This window comes from Cydia pomonella, chromosome 9 (genome assembly GCF_033807575.1).
Source record: "Cydia pomonella isolate Wapato2018A chromosome 9, ilCydPomo1, whole genome shotgun sequence".
NCBI classification, from domain to species: Eukaryota; Metazoa; Arthropoda; class Insecta; order Lepidoptera; family Tortricidae; genus Cydia; species Cydia pomonella.
The window spans coordinates 12,294,165-12,313,198 of record NC_084711.1 but is presented as its reverse complement, the minus strand read 5'-3'; the positions used below and the strand labels follow the sequence as shown (position 1 = coordinate 12,313,198).

General features: G+C 37.1%; 1 protein-coding gene across 1 annotated transcript in view; it reads left to right on the top strand.

The window, feature by feature from the left end:
• The window catches only part of LOC133521402 (protein phosphatase Slingshot), a 48,957-nt gene that overhangs the window by 15,950 nt on the left and 13,973 nt on the right, over positions 1 to 19,034 (top strand). Inside the window, 1 exon segment of the mRNA XM_061856345.1 lies at positions 17,338 to 17,509. Within this exon segment, the coding sequence (XP_061712329.1) occupies positions 17,338 to 17,509 (172 nt within the window).

Here is a 19,034-nt window from a genome sequence, read left to right as displayed (position 1 = left end):
GCGTCGTGTTCCTGTTCTGAGGCATCTGCGTCGAGTTTCTATATTTACGCGGCAGTTTGTACTCGAAGGGAAGGCATGAGGTCGTCCGTCGGGCGCGCAGTGCCGTGTCGCACACGCATCGGTACGCCCGGGACGCGAGCCTCCGGCTCCGTCCGTCTCATTTCGCTATGTTGTTGCAACGCTGTGTTTTGTGTTCATTGACAGTTTACTAGTGAATTGTGCCCTTCATTGTACTCTGGAGACGTAATGGTTGCATTCAGGTAATCAGTTCTTTAAAGTGTGTTTAAAAATTAGGTCTCTTTGTTTTTGTCATGAAAATATTACCTCTATTTTGTTATGTTTCTATATGGTTACGCTTGAAAAGACTAACGTGTTTTAGGTACTAGATAGAACTGTCTGACCGGTGGTGTTCGCAGTTTTCTAGGGAAGTTTTAACTTCCGTCCTGCAAGTTACTCATGGAGTTAAACCGTTTTGATTGCAACGTGCTGTGCTAACAGATATATTTCCTTAACTTAAACAAATCTTCCATACTTATCATACAGGGTGTGTTGCAAATGATAACAATGTTATTACAATACAATACAAATACTCTTTATTGCACACCTCAATACAGAAACAGTACACATAATACAACACATAAAGAAGATGTAAACAATAGGCGGTCTTATCGCTAAAAAGCGATCTCTTCCAGACAACCTTTAGGTAGCGGAATTAAAAAAAAAAAAAATGTTATGTCAGTAGGTGTTCCAGATGCAAAAAAAGAAGTCTAGCACAGAATAAACACAAAACAAAACAATATATCATATACAAATATAAATAAAAAAGATATATAAATAATGCATATCGTTTTTTTGCATGCGCTGGGAGCTCATGTTGTTATGTCAATTTGGTTTATTATTTATTTATTAGTATCCAAATCACCTGCCAAATATATTAATTATTTTGTGTATTTTTTCTAGAAACATATTTAAATAAAATTATGGGCGGGGTTAGGCACGTCATCCATACTGTATTTTACACGCTTTTACGATAAGTATAGTTCGTGTCATCCACGATGACTCGCGGATTTGTCAAATCTAACCTTTGTCGTCGTGAATGACACGATCTATATATAAATAAATATTATAGGACATTATTACACAAATTGACTAAGTCCCACAGTAAGCTCAATAAGGCTTGTGTTGAGGGTACTTAGACAATGATATATATAATATATAAATATTTATAAATACTTAAATACATAGAAAACACCCATGACTCAGGAACAAATATCCATGCTCATCACACGAATAAATGCCCTTACCAGGATATGAACCCGGGACCATCGGCTTCGTAGGCAGGGTCACTACCCACTAGGCCAGACCGGTCGTCAAACGTATATATATATATTAGGTACCTATCAATGCTTATTTAATCGATTACAATCTTTTGAGTTAAATTTGTAACACTTCTTGCTCTTGCAGCTGAAATTTGTTATACATCCGGTGTATTCCGTATTATTTCATTTAGAGCTGATCTGATTATACAATTGGCAGGGCCTAAGGAACTCCTTGACGAAAAAGGCAACCGCATCGAGTATAGGCTCACCCGAAAGGTCTCGATGTGGTGTTGCAAAGAACAAGTGTTACAGTCAGCAAAAAACATGTAGGTATAGAAAAACAAAAGGACAGGAAATTGTTAGTAAGTTTTGAAATGTTTAATAGAATACATTAAGGCGGGGCGAAATATGCCTATGGTATTTGGTGGTAGGTCCATAGAATACCATCGTATTTTCAATTGGATTTTCTAATGGCGAACTTAGTGTAAAGTGGGCTGGATAGATATCAGGCTGATAACGAAATTTCTATTTTCATTTTCCCGCTAGGGCCTCAGGTGCCTCAAAACTACGGCCCGAACAAAAAATAAGCAAAGGCCCTGACCGCGGCTCTCGGGTCAAAAAATTGGAGACTCCTGCACTCGATTAAGCTCTCATGGAACCTTACATGATTAGATGGGGATCGCTAGATAGAAATCGTATCGATAAATACCACAATTCGACCTAGGCATGTTGATGTGTTGCAGTCTGAAATTCAGACTGAATTCAGACTGTGACTCTGAATTGATTTTTATTAATTACAGGTAAAAATTGTATGCTGACTTAATGTTTGGCTGAATTTGGCTGTTGGTCTGGTAGCCAATTTTCATAACGACTTAACAAATATTTACTATAAAAAATAGCCACAACCGACTTCAATTTCATAGAAGGAGGAGGCCCTGCTATGAAATAGAAGTCGGTTAATAACGTGCGAAAACAACTCTAACGATACGAGTACATATAGTTTTCTAGGTTTGTAAGTTATGAAAATAATTTTGTTTAATATTATATAAAGGATGCATATCTAAAAATAATATGGGAACTAATATAATTTATACTTGAATACGTGTACTATACTTTGCTTGTTTACACTACAGCACGTTGCCGCGATCATGATCGCAGCAACCAGATCGAAACGTGATGGAAATTTAATCGCGTACATAGGTAGCCAACTAGCTTAGGTCCAGACAATTACGAAGTTCACGGGAGTTGTGTTGTGTTGCAAGGCGCTTGCGATGACGTGCAAACATATCGACTTTTACTTTGCGTGTAGGTTTTTAGCGCACATCATGCTAAGTAACCGACTGGGTAAACGTGACATTTGTATAAATGGAGAACTTGCATGAAATATTTTCATCATTTCTAAATAACAAAAATAGGTATCCAGTTTACCTATTTTCCTTTATTATCACACATAGTTTGGGGTTTATATTAGGTATGTTAATAATATACAATAAAATCAACAAAAAATAAGTTTGTTGTATACGCCCCTTGATGTATAATTGTTATTAATTGTTGTTGTACAAGCAACAAATAGACATACACTTATACACACATTATGTGTACATTTCCACCGTCTATCTATTTAATCGATTGCGGGTCATGCGATAGAGCAGGGGTCACCAAATAGCGGACCGCGGTCCGGATCCGGACCGCCGAGCTATATTATATTTATTACTTATTTAATAAACTCGAAGTAGAAGCGAACGGCGATGGTAATTTTATTTGAAAAACCGGACCCCTGAAGAAAGTAATTGGGGACCCCTGAGATAGAGCATGCTGACCGATAGTTCTTAAAAAAAAACAGACAAGTGCGAGTCGGACTCCCCCAACGAGGGTTCCGTACTTTTTAGTATTTGTTGTTATAGCGGCAACAGAAACATCATCTATGAACATTTCAACTGTCTAACTATCACGGTTCATGAGGTACAGCCTGGTGATAGACTGACGGACGGACGGACAGCGGAGTCTTAGTAATAGAGGGTCCCGTTTTACCCTTTGGGTTCGGAACCATGCCTAATGTTTTATTTCATTTTATGTTACGGAAATAGAAAAAAAAACAGATAATTTCAACTGCTTACCAGTTGTCGAGATCCTTGAAATTGAGACATACGGACAGACATCGAAAGTTTACTGATAGAGTTCCGTCACCCTTCGGGTACGGGTAAAAAGCTTTTCACTAGTCAATAAGTTTTATCATAAATTTTTATTGCCGACTTTACGCCGCCAAAGTATTAGACTTATCAGAAAAACCAAAATAATTTATTAAGTCCATGACAAAAGTGTAAAGCCGTTCGGTTGGCCATCCAAAATAGAAGACTAGCCGAGACCTTGTAAAGAGTTGCGAATTGCGTTATAATTGTACGTAAGCAGGAAGCGAACTTTAAGAATTTCTGGGACAAGTTTATAATTAAATGCTGATTATTAGGTATTATCTTACCCACTTCAAATCTGTTTATTTTGATTAAATGCTTTTTTAGTTCCTACAAGTAAAATGGTTATTGCATCGTATACATACACTGAGTTCCATATTCAATAGTCAAAAATAAAATAGTACTTAATTATAGTTTCGCCATGTCCGATTGTCCGTTCGTTATAACATACATTGTGGGAAATGTAACATGTATTTAACTCGTCAACTATCAAAACATAATAGGTAATGTAATATATGGCATTGTGAATGTAGGCGTACATTCTATAAGAGCGCTTACATACTTTTGCTGTTTAATTAAAAAAAAATACGCTTTGCAAAATGTTGGTACAGTCACGTCTGAAAATATCGATACGAAAAATGTGCCAAAAATATGTATACACTACCTTAATATATGGACAATAAAGACGTGTAATACATATTTTTGGCTTTTTTTGTATCGATATTTTCAGACGTGGCCGGTCCACCAGAGGGCAGGGGTACACTTTCTTAGGTAAAGGGGGATGTCTCTTTGGTATGCGCAAAAATCTAAGCATATCGCAAATCCAAACGCTGGCTGAGAAATCTTCTGGCAGGTTTCAGTTTAATTTTAAATATTCATGTCCTTTTATATTTTAATGGTGTCTATTGGTCCGAGAGCTACTAGACTTTTTAGAGTAGGTATTTGAGGCAAGCTGAAGATTGATCTCATCAGTCATACTTCTCCTATGACCTATCATACCCTAACTCAGAACTGCAGGTCTGGCTGCACGTTAGCGGGGCTAAATCAACCCTTATATTGTTAAATAATTTTTATAAAATATAATATCTTACGAGTAATAAAAAGAAAATACCAGAACATTTCTCAAGTCTTTAATCTTGCTAGACGATTGGTCAATTATTCAAAGTAAATGTATTAGAGAATTTTTGAGCAACTTGAAATTTTTACAGGGTTATTATTTATAATACTTATTGAAAGATATCCTCAAAAAGACAGCTCATTTTGATGGGTTTTTCTACCCGCCAGACGATCTAGAAAGTTACGTAATTATACGTATGGCACTTACATGCACGCATAATAAAGTTAGCAAAGGAAATCTGTAATTTATACAGATTTCCTCAGATTTCCTCTTTCGGGCAAATAAACAAAAACTTTAAAAATATAAGGGTTGATTTTGCCTCGCTACCCAGCAACCAGACCTGCAGTTCTCACTTCTCAGTTATGCCCGGTTCACAATATCTATTCCAGTGGCATTCCAGTCCTGTGATCGAATCCAGCGCTGGAATGTTACTGGAATAATGTGAACAGATTTTTGAAGGGTCGGCAACGCGCATGTAACCTCGCTGGAGTTGCAGGCGTCCCTAGGCTACGGTGACTGCTTACCATCAGGCCGTATGCTTGTTTGCCACCGTCGTGGTATAAAACAAAAATCATTGCAGTGACTGAAATGATGGTCTACTTTTGATTCCAGCTCGCCCAATCCAATGCCACTGGAGTAATGTAGACCAACAATCCAGTGCTGAATTAAACGTTAACGTTTTTGATAACAGTCTCCATAAATTCACTGGATGATGAAAATGCCTGGAATTAATGTAAACGATTCGATCCAGTTCAGTTCTGGATTCGATCACTGGACTGGAAAGCTACTGGAATAGATGTGAACGAGGCATCAGGGTATGATAGAAGAGGCATGAGAGAAATTTTTAGCTTGCCTCAAATATTTACTCTAAAATGTCTACCAGCTCTCCAGCTATTATAATTCAGATTCACTTCGCTGTGCAAATGCGACGTAAGCAGAAGCACCAATCGCCCCAAGGGCCTTTTTTACGAATCGACGCATATGAATTCACATTGTAGGTACACTGATTAATCATTATAGGAGTGTGTCTGCGTTATCTGCATCAAAAATATATTAGTCACTACTGGATTACCCAGCAAACGATTGTTTTATTTTTTAAATGTATTGCATTGTTTTTGGAATGTAACGTTTTATCTACTTTTCATTCATAGTTTTAATTTACGCACAACTACAGTGGCTCTGTGAGCTGTAGGCCTCGCGATAAGCTTAAAAATGCAAATTTCAAAATACTTTCTTCGTTGAGTCCTTATCACAGCGGACTTACAATGGCCTTAAATGCCATGGACCTACTGGCGCATAAGGCCTTTATGCCAATTTCCGCCATTTTGAACTAGTAATCTGTATACATGGCGTCGACTTCACAGCCCCCATCCATGGCAGTCAATATGTGATCCAGAAATTTACACAAATTTGTTTCAGTGGATCGTTTGTTAATAAAACCGTGCTGAGTTATCAATAAAGATCTCATCTTTAGGTATAGAGTATCATTAATAATATTATTAAAATAATTTGGGTAAAACTCCTGATTTCACAACACATATACAAATTACAATAGAGTTATCGGTAATGCTAAAGAGCTACTACAACGGTTGAGAAATACAGGATGAATACCATCGGGCTCACTAACTACCCTTTGACTCATTTAACGTTTTCTGATGCTTCTCGACTAATGGCGTAATGGCACAGTGATGTCAACGTTGTTGACACCTTACTTACTGGCAGATATTTTTCGGAATCAAGTGAGCACGACAAATTTACAATTTGTTCAAACAATGATAGTCAAAAGTCATTAAATAAGTTATATGTAGAGATTTTATAACAATAACTGAGTTAGCTATGTATTTTTGTATAAAATAACCTTCTTTTCAGTAGTCGGGTAAAGAAATGGCCATACAAAAGGATCTTGTAGAGGGAAAGTCCGAGTTTGATGTTATATACAATATATATCAATGCAAAATGGACATCAATGGACCTTACTACGTTCAAAAAAGTTTAATTTGAATAGGTACATTCAAATTGTTTATTAGTGTGTACCTTTCGAAATTCCTTCATTAGGTATTAGCGGCAAAGAGATGATTTTTAATTTCTATTATTTTACTGTAGAATTAAACCATTCGTCCTTATATCTAGGTATCTACTTTGCAAGTAATTAATATTACCTATAATCAGTGGATTTGATGCCGATTTGCATAATAAATATCAAAACCTCGCTTATTATTAATTTATTAGCAACTCATTCTCATTACTTATATTAACACCTTAGATTGTTTAGTATACCTAATATACTCGTACATATATTATTAAAAAAACAAGTAAGCGCTTAACAGTACGAGCGCTAGCTATATTAAGGTGAACAAAAATAACTCTGACTTCGAGATCTATAATAATTATGATTTTCGGCCACCACGCTTTGAGTTGTGGTCGATGATCATATTTCATTTATTCGTTGCAACCATGACGACGTTGACGTTGACCAGGACGTTGTTTTGGAGATTCCCACGCCATCACGTTCTAACTAAACGATCTGTTTCGGAGGGCGCTTGTTTCGGCAAATGTCCCAATCGTGCTCGAGCCCCCATTTAGCCCGTCGGATGGTAAGAGGCCTGACGTTTTGACGCTAGTGCCTTGGCAGAAAGGAAAGTGTCTAATCTAAATCTACTCAATCTTGCTTTGGGACGCTACATGCGTAAGCACTTTTGCTGCATCACACATTGACCGCACCGTGAGGGCAGCAGGAGCAGCTGCTGAGGTGGCGGCGCTGAGAAAACGAGAGAAGTACGCGGTGTTAGACGGCTAATATTTGTTTGTGCCTCTGGCGGTTGAAACGGTTGGCTGTTGGTGCTCAGAGCAGAGGCTAGAGAGTTCTTTAAGGAGGTTGACAACCGTTTGCGAAATAGAGGCCTGCATCCGCGCTCCGGGTCATTCTTGGTGCAGAGGTTATCCGTCGCGATTCAACGCGGTACTTCGGCGAGCGTTTTGCGAGCGTTGCGCCTGGGATGACGCGGGGTGGGATTTACGACTGACTGCTTTGTTTTGGATTTGTATTATAATCATAATCATAATACTTTATTGCGACCATGGTAATATAGATGTTACACAATATTATAAATAGTTTCACATGGGCCCTGTTAGGGCAAAGCAAGAACTTATGTACATATTAACACTAATAATATATAATATATTATATAATTATTATATATTAAGGGTTTTTTTATACACTTTATTTATGTAAAGTAATTTTTAGTATTGTAGTAATCGTGATTTTAATCATTTTATTCAATGTACTGTTTTAATTGTAATATCGTTAATTATGATTTTGTGTATTCGATGATCACACTTCCAGTGGCGTCAGATCCAACAGACGTAATTATTTCAGATAAACTTTCTTAAAAAAAAAAAACATTATTTTAATTTGAATAGTCGAAGTCGTACACGGAAAAAAAAATCTGGTTGTTGTAACGAGAATTCGGTAGACCCTACAATTTTTATCGTAGTATATGTGACAACTCTACAGATAGTAAACTCAACTATTCTCTTCTCGTAAAAGTTATATGGTATGAATAAGTATGTTACATAGTAAGCAGTAGGGCTTAAATTGTTAACAATGCTGGATGTGTATTGTTGAAATAACTACAGCCTTTTGTATCCGTTACCAATAATATGTTGTGGTATATACTATATTGCTTGGTAGTAACCACTATGTTACTTTGTAGTATCTACCATGTTACTTGGTAGTAAGCACTATGTTACTTGGTAGTAAGCACTATGTTACTTGGTAGTAGCCACTATGTTACTTGGTATTAACCACTATGTTACTTTGTAGTATCTACTATGTTACTTTGTAGTATCTACTACGTAACTTTGTAGTATCTACTACGTAACTTTGTAGTATCTACTACGTAACTTTGTAGTATCTACTGTATTACTTATCCCTTGGCATCTGCACAATAAATGAAATGCCTGATTATACTACTTCCCAAAACTGCTGTAAACTGTACTTATTGTTTGAATTAAAAAACAGAAACAACTTTTTCGACTTCTTTCGAAAACGTTGATTTTTTAAATAAAAACATAAAACCACTTAATAGCACTTTTTCATGGGAAGTAGTAAATATCTGGCATTTCATTTATTATATATTGTGCAGAGGCTGGGGACAAGTCGTGTCAGTCGTAAGTTGCAATCAAATTGTGAAATATTATAAGTAGACATAATTATGTACATATTATTATTATTATTATTATTTGGAGCCTGTCGTGTCCCACTGCTGGGCAAAGGCCTCCCCCCAATCTCTCCACTGATCTCTGTCGAGTGCTATGTCTGGCCACTCCTTCAAGAAGGAGTCCAGTTCATCCCGCCATCGCCGGTGAGGTCTGCCAGATCCCCGATTCGAGTTTTCGGGCTCCCACTCTGTAGTGACTTTGCCCCACAACTCATTCGGCATTCGGCAGACGTGACCAGCCAAATCCCATTTTATGTACATATATTAATTATTATGCGTTATAATAAATGCGATGTAGTTCTATACCTTTTAACTGTAGACTATTTTCTATACAATATTAATTTTATGTTATGAAAAGCTTAAATAGGTAATTATAATGTAGTCACCTTAACCTATTTCACAATTTGAACAAAACAGTGCCCCTAGTGTAAATTTAGTCGATAGCGAAACGTGACGTACGCGTTTGCGTTAAGTCTCATTTTGTATGGGTTTTTGAACAGCGCGCCAAGCGGGACGTTTTGGAAAGTCAAAAATCTCATACAAAATGACACTTAACGCAAACGCGTACGTAACGTTTCGCTGTCGAAAATATTTACACTAGGGGTACAGGTTCCTAAAGTTGGGAAACGTCTAGTTTAAAAAAAAACTTCAAATGAAATCAATCATTATTTTATATTAATAGGCAACAAAACTGATTGTGAGTCACATTTATAGAAAAAAGGTTTTACATTGTACAGTTGCCATCAAATATATCGGAGCGGCCAAGGTACCCATAAATATCTGGACGTGCACTCTATCGCTTTGACAATAAAGACGTTGTTTTGTGATCAACTTGGCCGCTCCGATATATCTGTTGGCGACTGTAATATAATATAACACCTCACTTGTCAACTGTTCGATTTCGTTGGTAACGTCCTTTACTGGTGGTAGATTAATTGGTGTTGACGCTACTGTCAGAAGGGGATCCATCTTGACTGCTTTGGAAGTTGGTAATATCCTTTATTGGTGGTACGTTTCTGTGTTTCTCACTCAACACATCGTCATTAATGTCCGATTTGCTCCCCTAAAAAAACACAAGTTAATTAGCCCCTTGTATAAAAAACATATTTACCTCAACCCTTTCATACCTAACCGTAATGTACCTAGGGAACTCACGGATCTTAGGTCGTTTTGTATAAAGATAGCATTGTTACGTTCATAAAATAATTCCAAGAATCTTTATTTATTTATTTATTTAATCTTTATTGCACAATACATGAAGGTACAAATGGCGGACTTAATGCCTTAAGGCATTCTCTACCAGTCAACCAATCTTTGATCTATACTGTTTAAAAAAAATTCACCACTCCACCTCGGAACGTTCTTTATCCCTTAGAAAGCGGAGGAGAAAAACGCATTTTATCCGCATGATGTGGGGAAAGTAAGTTTTGACTTGTTTCTTTACATTATCTGGTAGGATGGACTTTAAAGAGATGATTTTGAATTATATAATTTTGAAAGCATGAATTTGGCTTATATTTTTAATATTTTATAACTTGTATTTTTCGCGGTGGCGCGGTGAAAAATGTTGTATTATATACTCGGCAGTAAAATTTGTTCCTGAGTTATGGTTGTTTTCTATGTATTTAAGTATTTATTTAGGCATATCTATCTATTATAGATAGATTAATAAATGCTGGTGGCCTGGCGGTAAGACATCAAACTTTCAATCTGGAGGTCTTGGGTTCAAACCCCGACTCGTACCAATGAGTTTTCATTTGATATTTACCAGTCGCTTTTCAGTGACGGAAAACATCGTGAGGAAACCTGACCTAATCCCAACAAGTCCTAGTTTCCTGTCTGGGTTGGACGATCAGATGGCAGTCACTTTCGTAAAAATAGTGCCTACGCCAATTACTGGGATTAGGTTGCCGAGCGGACCCCAGGCTCAATAGACCTATGGCAAAAATCCGAGACAAACGCTAATCGGCCTCCGTGGGGTGAGGTAATTCAGATTGGGGCGGGCATAGCATGGCCATTCCGTATGAAATACTATTATTTATTCTGTGCTGTGGGACTAGGTCTGTTTGTGTAAGACTGTCCCATAATAATTATTTATTTCAATAATGCAACGTCATATTATTAAATTATCTAAATATTGAAGCAGATAGGTACCTGACTGAGACTAAGAGCGAAAACATCATCATCATCATTTGATATTTGTTTCCAAAGATTTAAGTTGCTTATGAATGTGGCTCTGTCTCCAATTGGTTTAATTAGTTCTTGTATCATTCCCTGATCCAATATGTTGAATGTTTTGAGGGTGATCTTATTTTCTGTAAATACAAACAAAACTTAACCCTTTCTTTCTTTAAGCTTTTGGAAAGTACTTGAATATAAATATATAAATAAGGAAAACTGACACATGTGGACGAAAACTACCCTACCTATGCAACGGCAACGGTGCCGATGCGGTTGATTTGACAAGGTGCTGGGAATATTACTTACTACCCAGTAGGACTAGTAGGAGGCATATTATTATACCTACTAGCTTTTGCCCACGACTTAATCTACGTGGAATAAGTCATTTCTCATACAAACTTCCACCCCCTTAAATCACGATTTCAGGATAAAAACTCCCCGTCATCCTATTCTCTTCCCCGGGACTCAAACTATCTCCATACCAAATGTCATCTAAATCGGTTCAGCGTTAAAGCGTGAAGTAACAGACAAACAGACACACGGGCCATATTATAACTTAAGTCCAGTCCCCAATTATTATTCCATGATGCCAGCCCTCACCTTAATACATGCTTTTTAAGGAACAAGCAAAGAGGGCCTAAATTAAAAAAAAAAAAAAAAAAAAAAAAATTTATGCACCATTTTTTGTGTAAATATGACATTATAGTTCTGAAAAATGTTATCAAGGTGACTACATTTTTTACGATTTTCGATGTATTCCTTCTCTTAATACAGATCTAAGGAAGCGACAGATGTAGGTAGCAAAGTGCTACAAGATTATCATCTCGTGTATTTCACGGTTTTGTGAGTAGATCCAGATAAAAGGTTAACTGAGCCCAATTTGTGCAAAAAAGTGATCCATTTTAGTGAATACACTTGCCAGAGTGTAATAAAATACCGTATCAGGGGCTTAAATTTAACCTATTTGCAACACCATATTCCAGGATAAAAGATTGATCTTTTGTCAAAGCTCATACCTAGAGGACGTAACTCCTACTCCCCAAACCTGGACATGAATTAATTTTCCAAAGTTATTGAGGCAACTTACAGACTCTCGGCCAGTCAATGTTTGATCATGTGGATAGAAAACAAGTTATGTATCTTAGATAACAAGGCCTGCTCTACGCGACACATAAAAATAGTTTGTTATACTCGTAGAATATTATAAATGCTACGGGGACAAATATCCTGACGGAGGTGGTGAGGTGATAAAGTCCTGCGTATTTCTGAGGCACGTCGCTGCTTCATTAAATATCACGTTTTTACCAAAGAGATGACAAATTCGATTAATCATTGAGCATTTTAAATTCGTGATAAGTTTGACGATATAATATATAAAATATGTTTCAATAATTTTTAATTTATAGTAGTTATGTATAAATAACTTTGTAACAGAAATTATGGCTAGACTAGGTATTACTCAAGGTACCTACTATTACCTACCTATTTATGTCGATACAGTTCAGTCGAAAAATGTAAACACATCTTCGACGTCGACTGTACCTTGTACTAACATTACTATACCTAATTGATTTTTATTTCCCGGCCTCTCTTGTTCCGCAAAAAGGAAGTTTATTTTGGGAAATCTTGAATTCTGACTCAAACGACTTCTCCAAAACAAGCTACACAAATGCAGTCTTCGTCCGTTCGCAGCCAAGGACTTTCTACCAATTTGTTTAACCGTAATGTTGCTTGTAATCTCTGATTCGTAACGTAAACCTTGTCCCTAAAACGGTACAAGGTAATTTCATTAACATTATGAACTTTAGATTGCGAAAATGGCTACTGTTTTACAACTTTTATAAGTGACACGTCCCTGACTAAGAGTAATATAGGTGTTAACAAAGTGTATGACAAATAAAAATGTTCTAACAATCGCAATTAAGCTACAGAAAGATGCTAATAACCACTCACGTTGCTTTATTGAATTACTGACAAAGCATGTTTAATATGAACTTGTCTAAAAAATCCTATAAGACAGGACTATTCACATATTTATAAATGTAGGAGTTGGTCATCGACTCTCTGAACTGTAGATGTGGGAGTGATTGTTGAGTGACGAGACGAGCCATGTGGTAGCGGGAGCTTCGCCTAAAGCGGCCGCGTGTGGCGTGTGCCATGGTGCCGCGAACCAGCGCCGAATTGGGTAAAGCAAAGCGATGAAATGAGCGAAGCGCGCCGCGCTCCCGCGGGGCTATATGAGGGCGCAACGCTGCTTTGGCAACACGCCGCTGCTATTTATAATGAACCTTGAAAGCGACCGCCCTTGCCGCTTTATTACAACTAGGCATTTGAAAAATATAACAATTTACGCGATAGTAGCGTATCTACATATGGTATATCTACACACTAGACTTGTGCGGCTTGTTCCTCCCACTCTATTTTGAGCCTTCATCACCTCACATTTCCATGCTTCACCCTCCTAAAATATTTTCGGCATGTATTTTCAGATTCTCTCTCATAATAAAGTTCGCTACGGTTCACTTGGTTCCCTTCTTAAATAAAGATTAAAACCGGCCAGGAGCATGTCGGGCCATGCTCGGTGTAGGGTTCCGCAGTTACAGTTCCGTAGTACAATAGGCTGCCTCGAATGGGGACTATTAGTATCATGTCCATAACAAGCAGAAGGGACTACCTTCGCAGCGCTTTGTACGCCTTTTTACTAAGAGAAGAATTTATGTGATAACTCAAATCCTTTTTCATATTTTTCGGGCCGATTATTTCAAAAATATGCACTTTATCAAAAAATTGTTGTTGCAGATGTAGACCCATTTCATTCATTCATTCATATTTAAAAGACCTATCTAACGGCATTCCATACAATTGAGTTGAAACAAAAAAAATATCCCCACTTTACGTGTAGGGAAGGTACCCTAAATCCCTTTTTTTCTAGTTTTTATTGTACCACTTTGTCGACATGATTGATTTTATATATCCATGCCAAATTGCAGCTTTCTTGATTTATAGCACTAAACCAAGCATCACGGAACCAAGCCTCGGACAGACAGACAGACGGACATAGCGAAACTATAAGAGTGCCTAGTTAACAATGACAACGGAACCCTAAAAAGAAATGTCGGTCATCAGTAAATCCACACCATATTAGGACCACGTTTGTCTCCATTACATGTCATTTTCCACCGACACACTGGCCTGTTTTCATTAATTTTCCCGGTCAAATCGCTTTTCCGTTCAAGATGTTTTTTCGCGATCCTTTCAGACTGTACTCGTTAAAGATCAATAACCACGAGGCATGCCTTATACGTCTCGGTGATAAAGCAACAATGGCGACTTGCATATCGGTATACCGGGGAAGCTCGTGAGTCACCGGGCGGAGGCGTCGACGAGCGGGCCCAGCCAGCGCGTCGGCCCTCTACCGCCGAGTCGGAGTCGGTGAAAGGGAGGTTAAATGCCGACGATTGCCGCCTCAAGACGGATTGCCGCAACTTTACTAAAAATGGCGTCATTCATACAGCTCGCGGTATCATTAAAATATATGAATAAATTTTGAGTTCGTGTCGTTTCGTATCAAAAGGGAAAATAGGGCGATTTGCACTGCATTTATTATCATTTGCGATATAAAGTATAATATTAGTTAGGGCATAATAATGTCGTAAGCGCCAACAGACCTCAGGTCTCTTCGATCCCTAGCGCATCATTTTAGCGCAGTAAACAATATTCACGTATTGCCAATGAGTGAATCACAATTTAAATTTAACAGATGCTTATCAAATTGTAGGACATCCCCTTTGTTATCTTCGAATTACCTTAAAGTGCAGCTTATCTCAACTCAACAATCAGTAACGTTTTAGCTTTAATTTTCAACATAAATTAGTCCAAGAGTTCCGTAGTCTAAAGGGACCGATTATTTAAATAATAAAATAATTCTACTGGGCTTGATTGCGACAAAGGTATTTGTAACAAAAAGTTTAGCGCCTTCAACCAATCGCAGGTGGATAGGTCAAGGATGCTATTGAATCACTACCTTTGTGCGCTAATTTAATCTTTCGCGAGCAAAGTCACGGTGAATTGTAGCGAAGAGTACCTACTAAAACAAAAAGAAGTATGAAAAATTCCTTATATTTATAGGCTCGTATATTTTGAGACATATTCTTAGATTCGTATATAGGTACAGTGGGCTGCAAACTTGCATGGAGAAATTATGAATGAATTCATTGAAAAAGTCGCCATGAACTTTTACGGGTAATGCTACCTACATCATAATTATTATGATGGGTCAACCAGACAACTTTGAATCTGTCGTAATTACGACTTAATAGGTTAGTGATTAGGTTAGGTTAATTAGCAAACATCGTTAACTACCCTTTTACGATTCACCATAATCGCTGAGCGTAGACAGATTAGATAGAGTCAATAGAATAGTCCACTTTAATTCGAAAGGTATTGTAAATATTGTAATATAAGATAGGTAGGTACACATTACAAATACCTGACGAAAATATCATGCCTAGAGTTTGCCGCGAATTCGGATGATGACACATGTTGAATTTTATGTAAAAATCTAGTAAAGTACATAGCAAATGAGCAATTTATCATAATAATGTGGATATTTAAATAATACATATATGGAAATAATAAAAAAATACAGGCCCTGAAAGTTTCAAACTTTACGTTTTTTTTAACTCCCATTAGATAATAAAGAAAGGGTCCATTCGATTATTTACATTTTATCCCAAAAAAAGATTCTACGGCAACATACAGCGTGTATTTTGCGATACGACCACATAATCAAAGGGTAGTTAGTTTAGTCTGTAATTAACACACTTTCAATAGGTTTTATAAAAAATGGACGACTTTTAATTTATCATACAAAGTAATTCAGCAAGCAATGTATAACTACTTTGTTTTAACTCAAAACGTCTCATTAATGACGCGTCGTCACAACTGTCACAGGTGATCACTGATCATGATGTACGAAATACATTGCCGCTCGAAAAAAAAAAATGTTCTGGTAGTGAAGACTAAACTAAAAAAATCTTTCAAAATTGTTTTATAGCACTAAAACCTACGTTTAGTTTAAGCTTGAGGTTATATCAAAAATACACATTGTATACATAAACGCAATATTTCACCGACAAAATCGCGATTTTCTTGTTTTCCATACTTCAAGATGGGCTCTTAGTGACCGTGACGTCACGATCACTTATCGATTTGTTAGGAGCGTGTGAGCGTGTCGCGAGTGAAGTGAAGTACGACTGTCGGACTTGTGAGCGTCAGGAAGAAATCATGAAAGGCATAAAATAGGTACTAAATCTTTGCCAAATGATGTATGGATTCGATATAACGCCTACAACTACCAAATCAGTCAGTCAGGTACCACATAGTACAACAGTACTAAAACTTGGAGTAACTCTCGTTATAAATAGCTATCATAGTCTTATCATCCGACGCTCACGTCGGACTTTGACTATAATTTCTGACTTTCGTATTTGTTTAATATGCAATGGGTCCCGTCCCATATCCCATATACATGGTGTAACACGAGGAACCCGAAAGATTTTAACCTCGCACTTCTGAGGCCAAAAGAAGGAAAAAATGTTCTTTTTTTTATGTATTTCTACATAAAAAGTTAATGTTATGGTAAAACTGGCACTGAAAATGATTTCTTAAGATTGTTTTTGTAAAACCTAGTTTTCGCAAACTTGTCACTTTTTGACATCTTCTGACATAAGGATATTTATGGCATCATCGCCATCAAAAAGGCGTTTTCCACTAAGTTACAATAATAAGATGATATATATAAAGATGATATTAACTCTGAAACTAGGCGAAATTCAGAAAATTTTATGTCTATTTAAGTCTCTAAATGTGTTGCGGAATACACTGTTAAAATCTTTCGGTTTCCTCATGTTACATCGTGTATATAGACACAAACCTGATCGAGTGTGACCATTTATATAGGTATTCTGCAGCGGTATTGATATACGGGACAAAAACGGGATGGGAAAAAATACGGAACGCGATACTTAAATACGGTGACACTCCCGTATTTACGGGACGAATGGCAACCCTATCTATCGGCAATTTGGCCAACTAATTTGCGCGACCTGTATGCATGTTGGTTGGTTGGTTGGGAAAAATAATTCTATAAATTCGCAGATAACTTTAGGCGTATCAACGGTCTCCCGGTGGTCCGTTGACAGTTTTTATAAGTGTGCTTGCAATAAAAGTTGCATTAGGGAATAAGTAATATAAAAAAAAAAAAAAATTATTACTTTACTATTACTTGACGCTATTTTCCTTCTTTCCAGCCTCAATGAGTGCTACTTCGCGAACAAGGGCGCGGCGCTGGTGCTCGCGGGCTGCGAGCGGCGGCGGTCGCCGGCGCACACGCTCGCGCCGCCGCCGCAGCCGCAGCCCGACATCCAGCACCACCTGCAGGCCATGTTCTACCTGCTGCGCCCCGAGGAGACGCTCAAAATGGTAAACATATTGACTATTCTATTTTAACGGCCTAGTCTGTGATTCTGCCTTTGAAGCAGGGCTCGAATCCTTGTAAGGACATTTATTTGTGTGTTCATCGCGAATATTATTCCTGAGTTATGGATGTCATCTATGTATCTATATGTATGTATTTATCTCTATAAGTATGTATATCGTCGCCTTGTACAGTCAGCGTCAAAAGTAACGGATCAAATAACGCTTCATAAGTATTAAGTAAACCATTCTGTAACAGCTTAACAAAAAGTGATGTATTTAATATATAACAACTAAGATTGTAACATATATACTGTTGAATATGAATTTTAGAAATTTATCCATATTTGGAACCGTTATCTGGGATGTCAGATACTTTTGGCGCGTTGTTTCATCCGCTACTATTGATGCTGACTGTACCCATGTTACCTACCTACAAGCTTTGCCTAGTTTGGGGTTAGGTCGATTTGTACCTTACCCATCAAATATGTACCTATTAATATTATTTTCCTCTAGTTGAGCCTGACGGCTGTGCTTGGTGCTGCCGCGACTTCCCTACGGCCTACGGCCAACATCATTAGCAGGCCGTTTTTTAACTGATGCTATATGCTGCTGAAAATAGGAACTATAGAACCCGACCAGACTGTCCAGACTAGTCGCATCGAGATGACTCTCGTGTTTGTCGTTGTCGAAATTATCTTAATACGTAGGTAGGTAACTAATACTCAGTGGCTGGAATTTTCGTGGCATTTTTGAATGGTCATAATGACTTCTCATTTATCGACTTCCGATGTACATATACACAGCATATTAAAAGTAGTGACAAACAACAGACGGCCTTATCGCTAAAATAAATAAATAAAATTATTTTATTTCAGGCCGAAAAAAAAGCGATCTCTTCCAGGTACAGTCAGCTGCAGAGAGAAGTGACACCCCTGCATAGAAGTTTCTATACAAAGGTGCTAAGCGAATAGTATTGCCGACTGTACATTTTGAGTAGTTGAAAATGTCACATTTAATCAGTTTAATTCATTGTTTTTATTTTACTTTATTAAATTTCATGTTTAAAGTCTGTTTTAGTGCTAACAAGTGAAAAGTAGTGATACTTTTTTTCATACTATCTGATTTTAAATTACTTCTTTTACAGTCAAAAATGCCGTGTGTAGAAAAATAATGCTCTACGTATATGTATATATATATATATATATATATATATATATATATATATATATATATATATATATATATATATATATATATATATATCGCTATAATTTAGGTGAGATCGATAAATGAAAAGTCACTATCGCAATTGAAAAATGCCACGAAAATTTCGGCGCCTGCTTATAATGGTTAAAATAAGGAAACTAGGAAAGATAAATACTTGGTAAGGTTTCAAACTACAACCTATAGTTTATTACGAATGTTGTACGATAATTCTGCAAATACCAGTGTATCTAACGTAATGTAATTTAAATGCCTACTCCAGTGACGTGCCTGCACTGAATACTGATAAGTTTCCGTCGTGTAC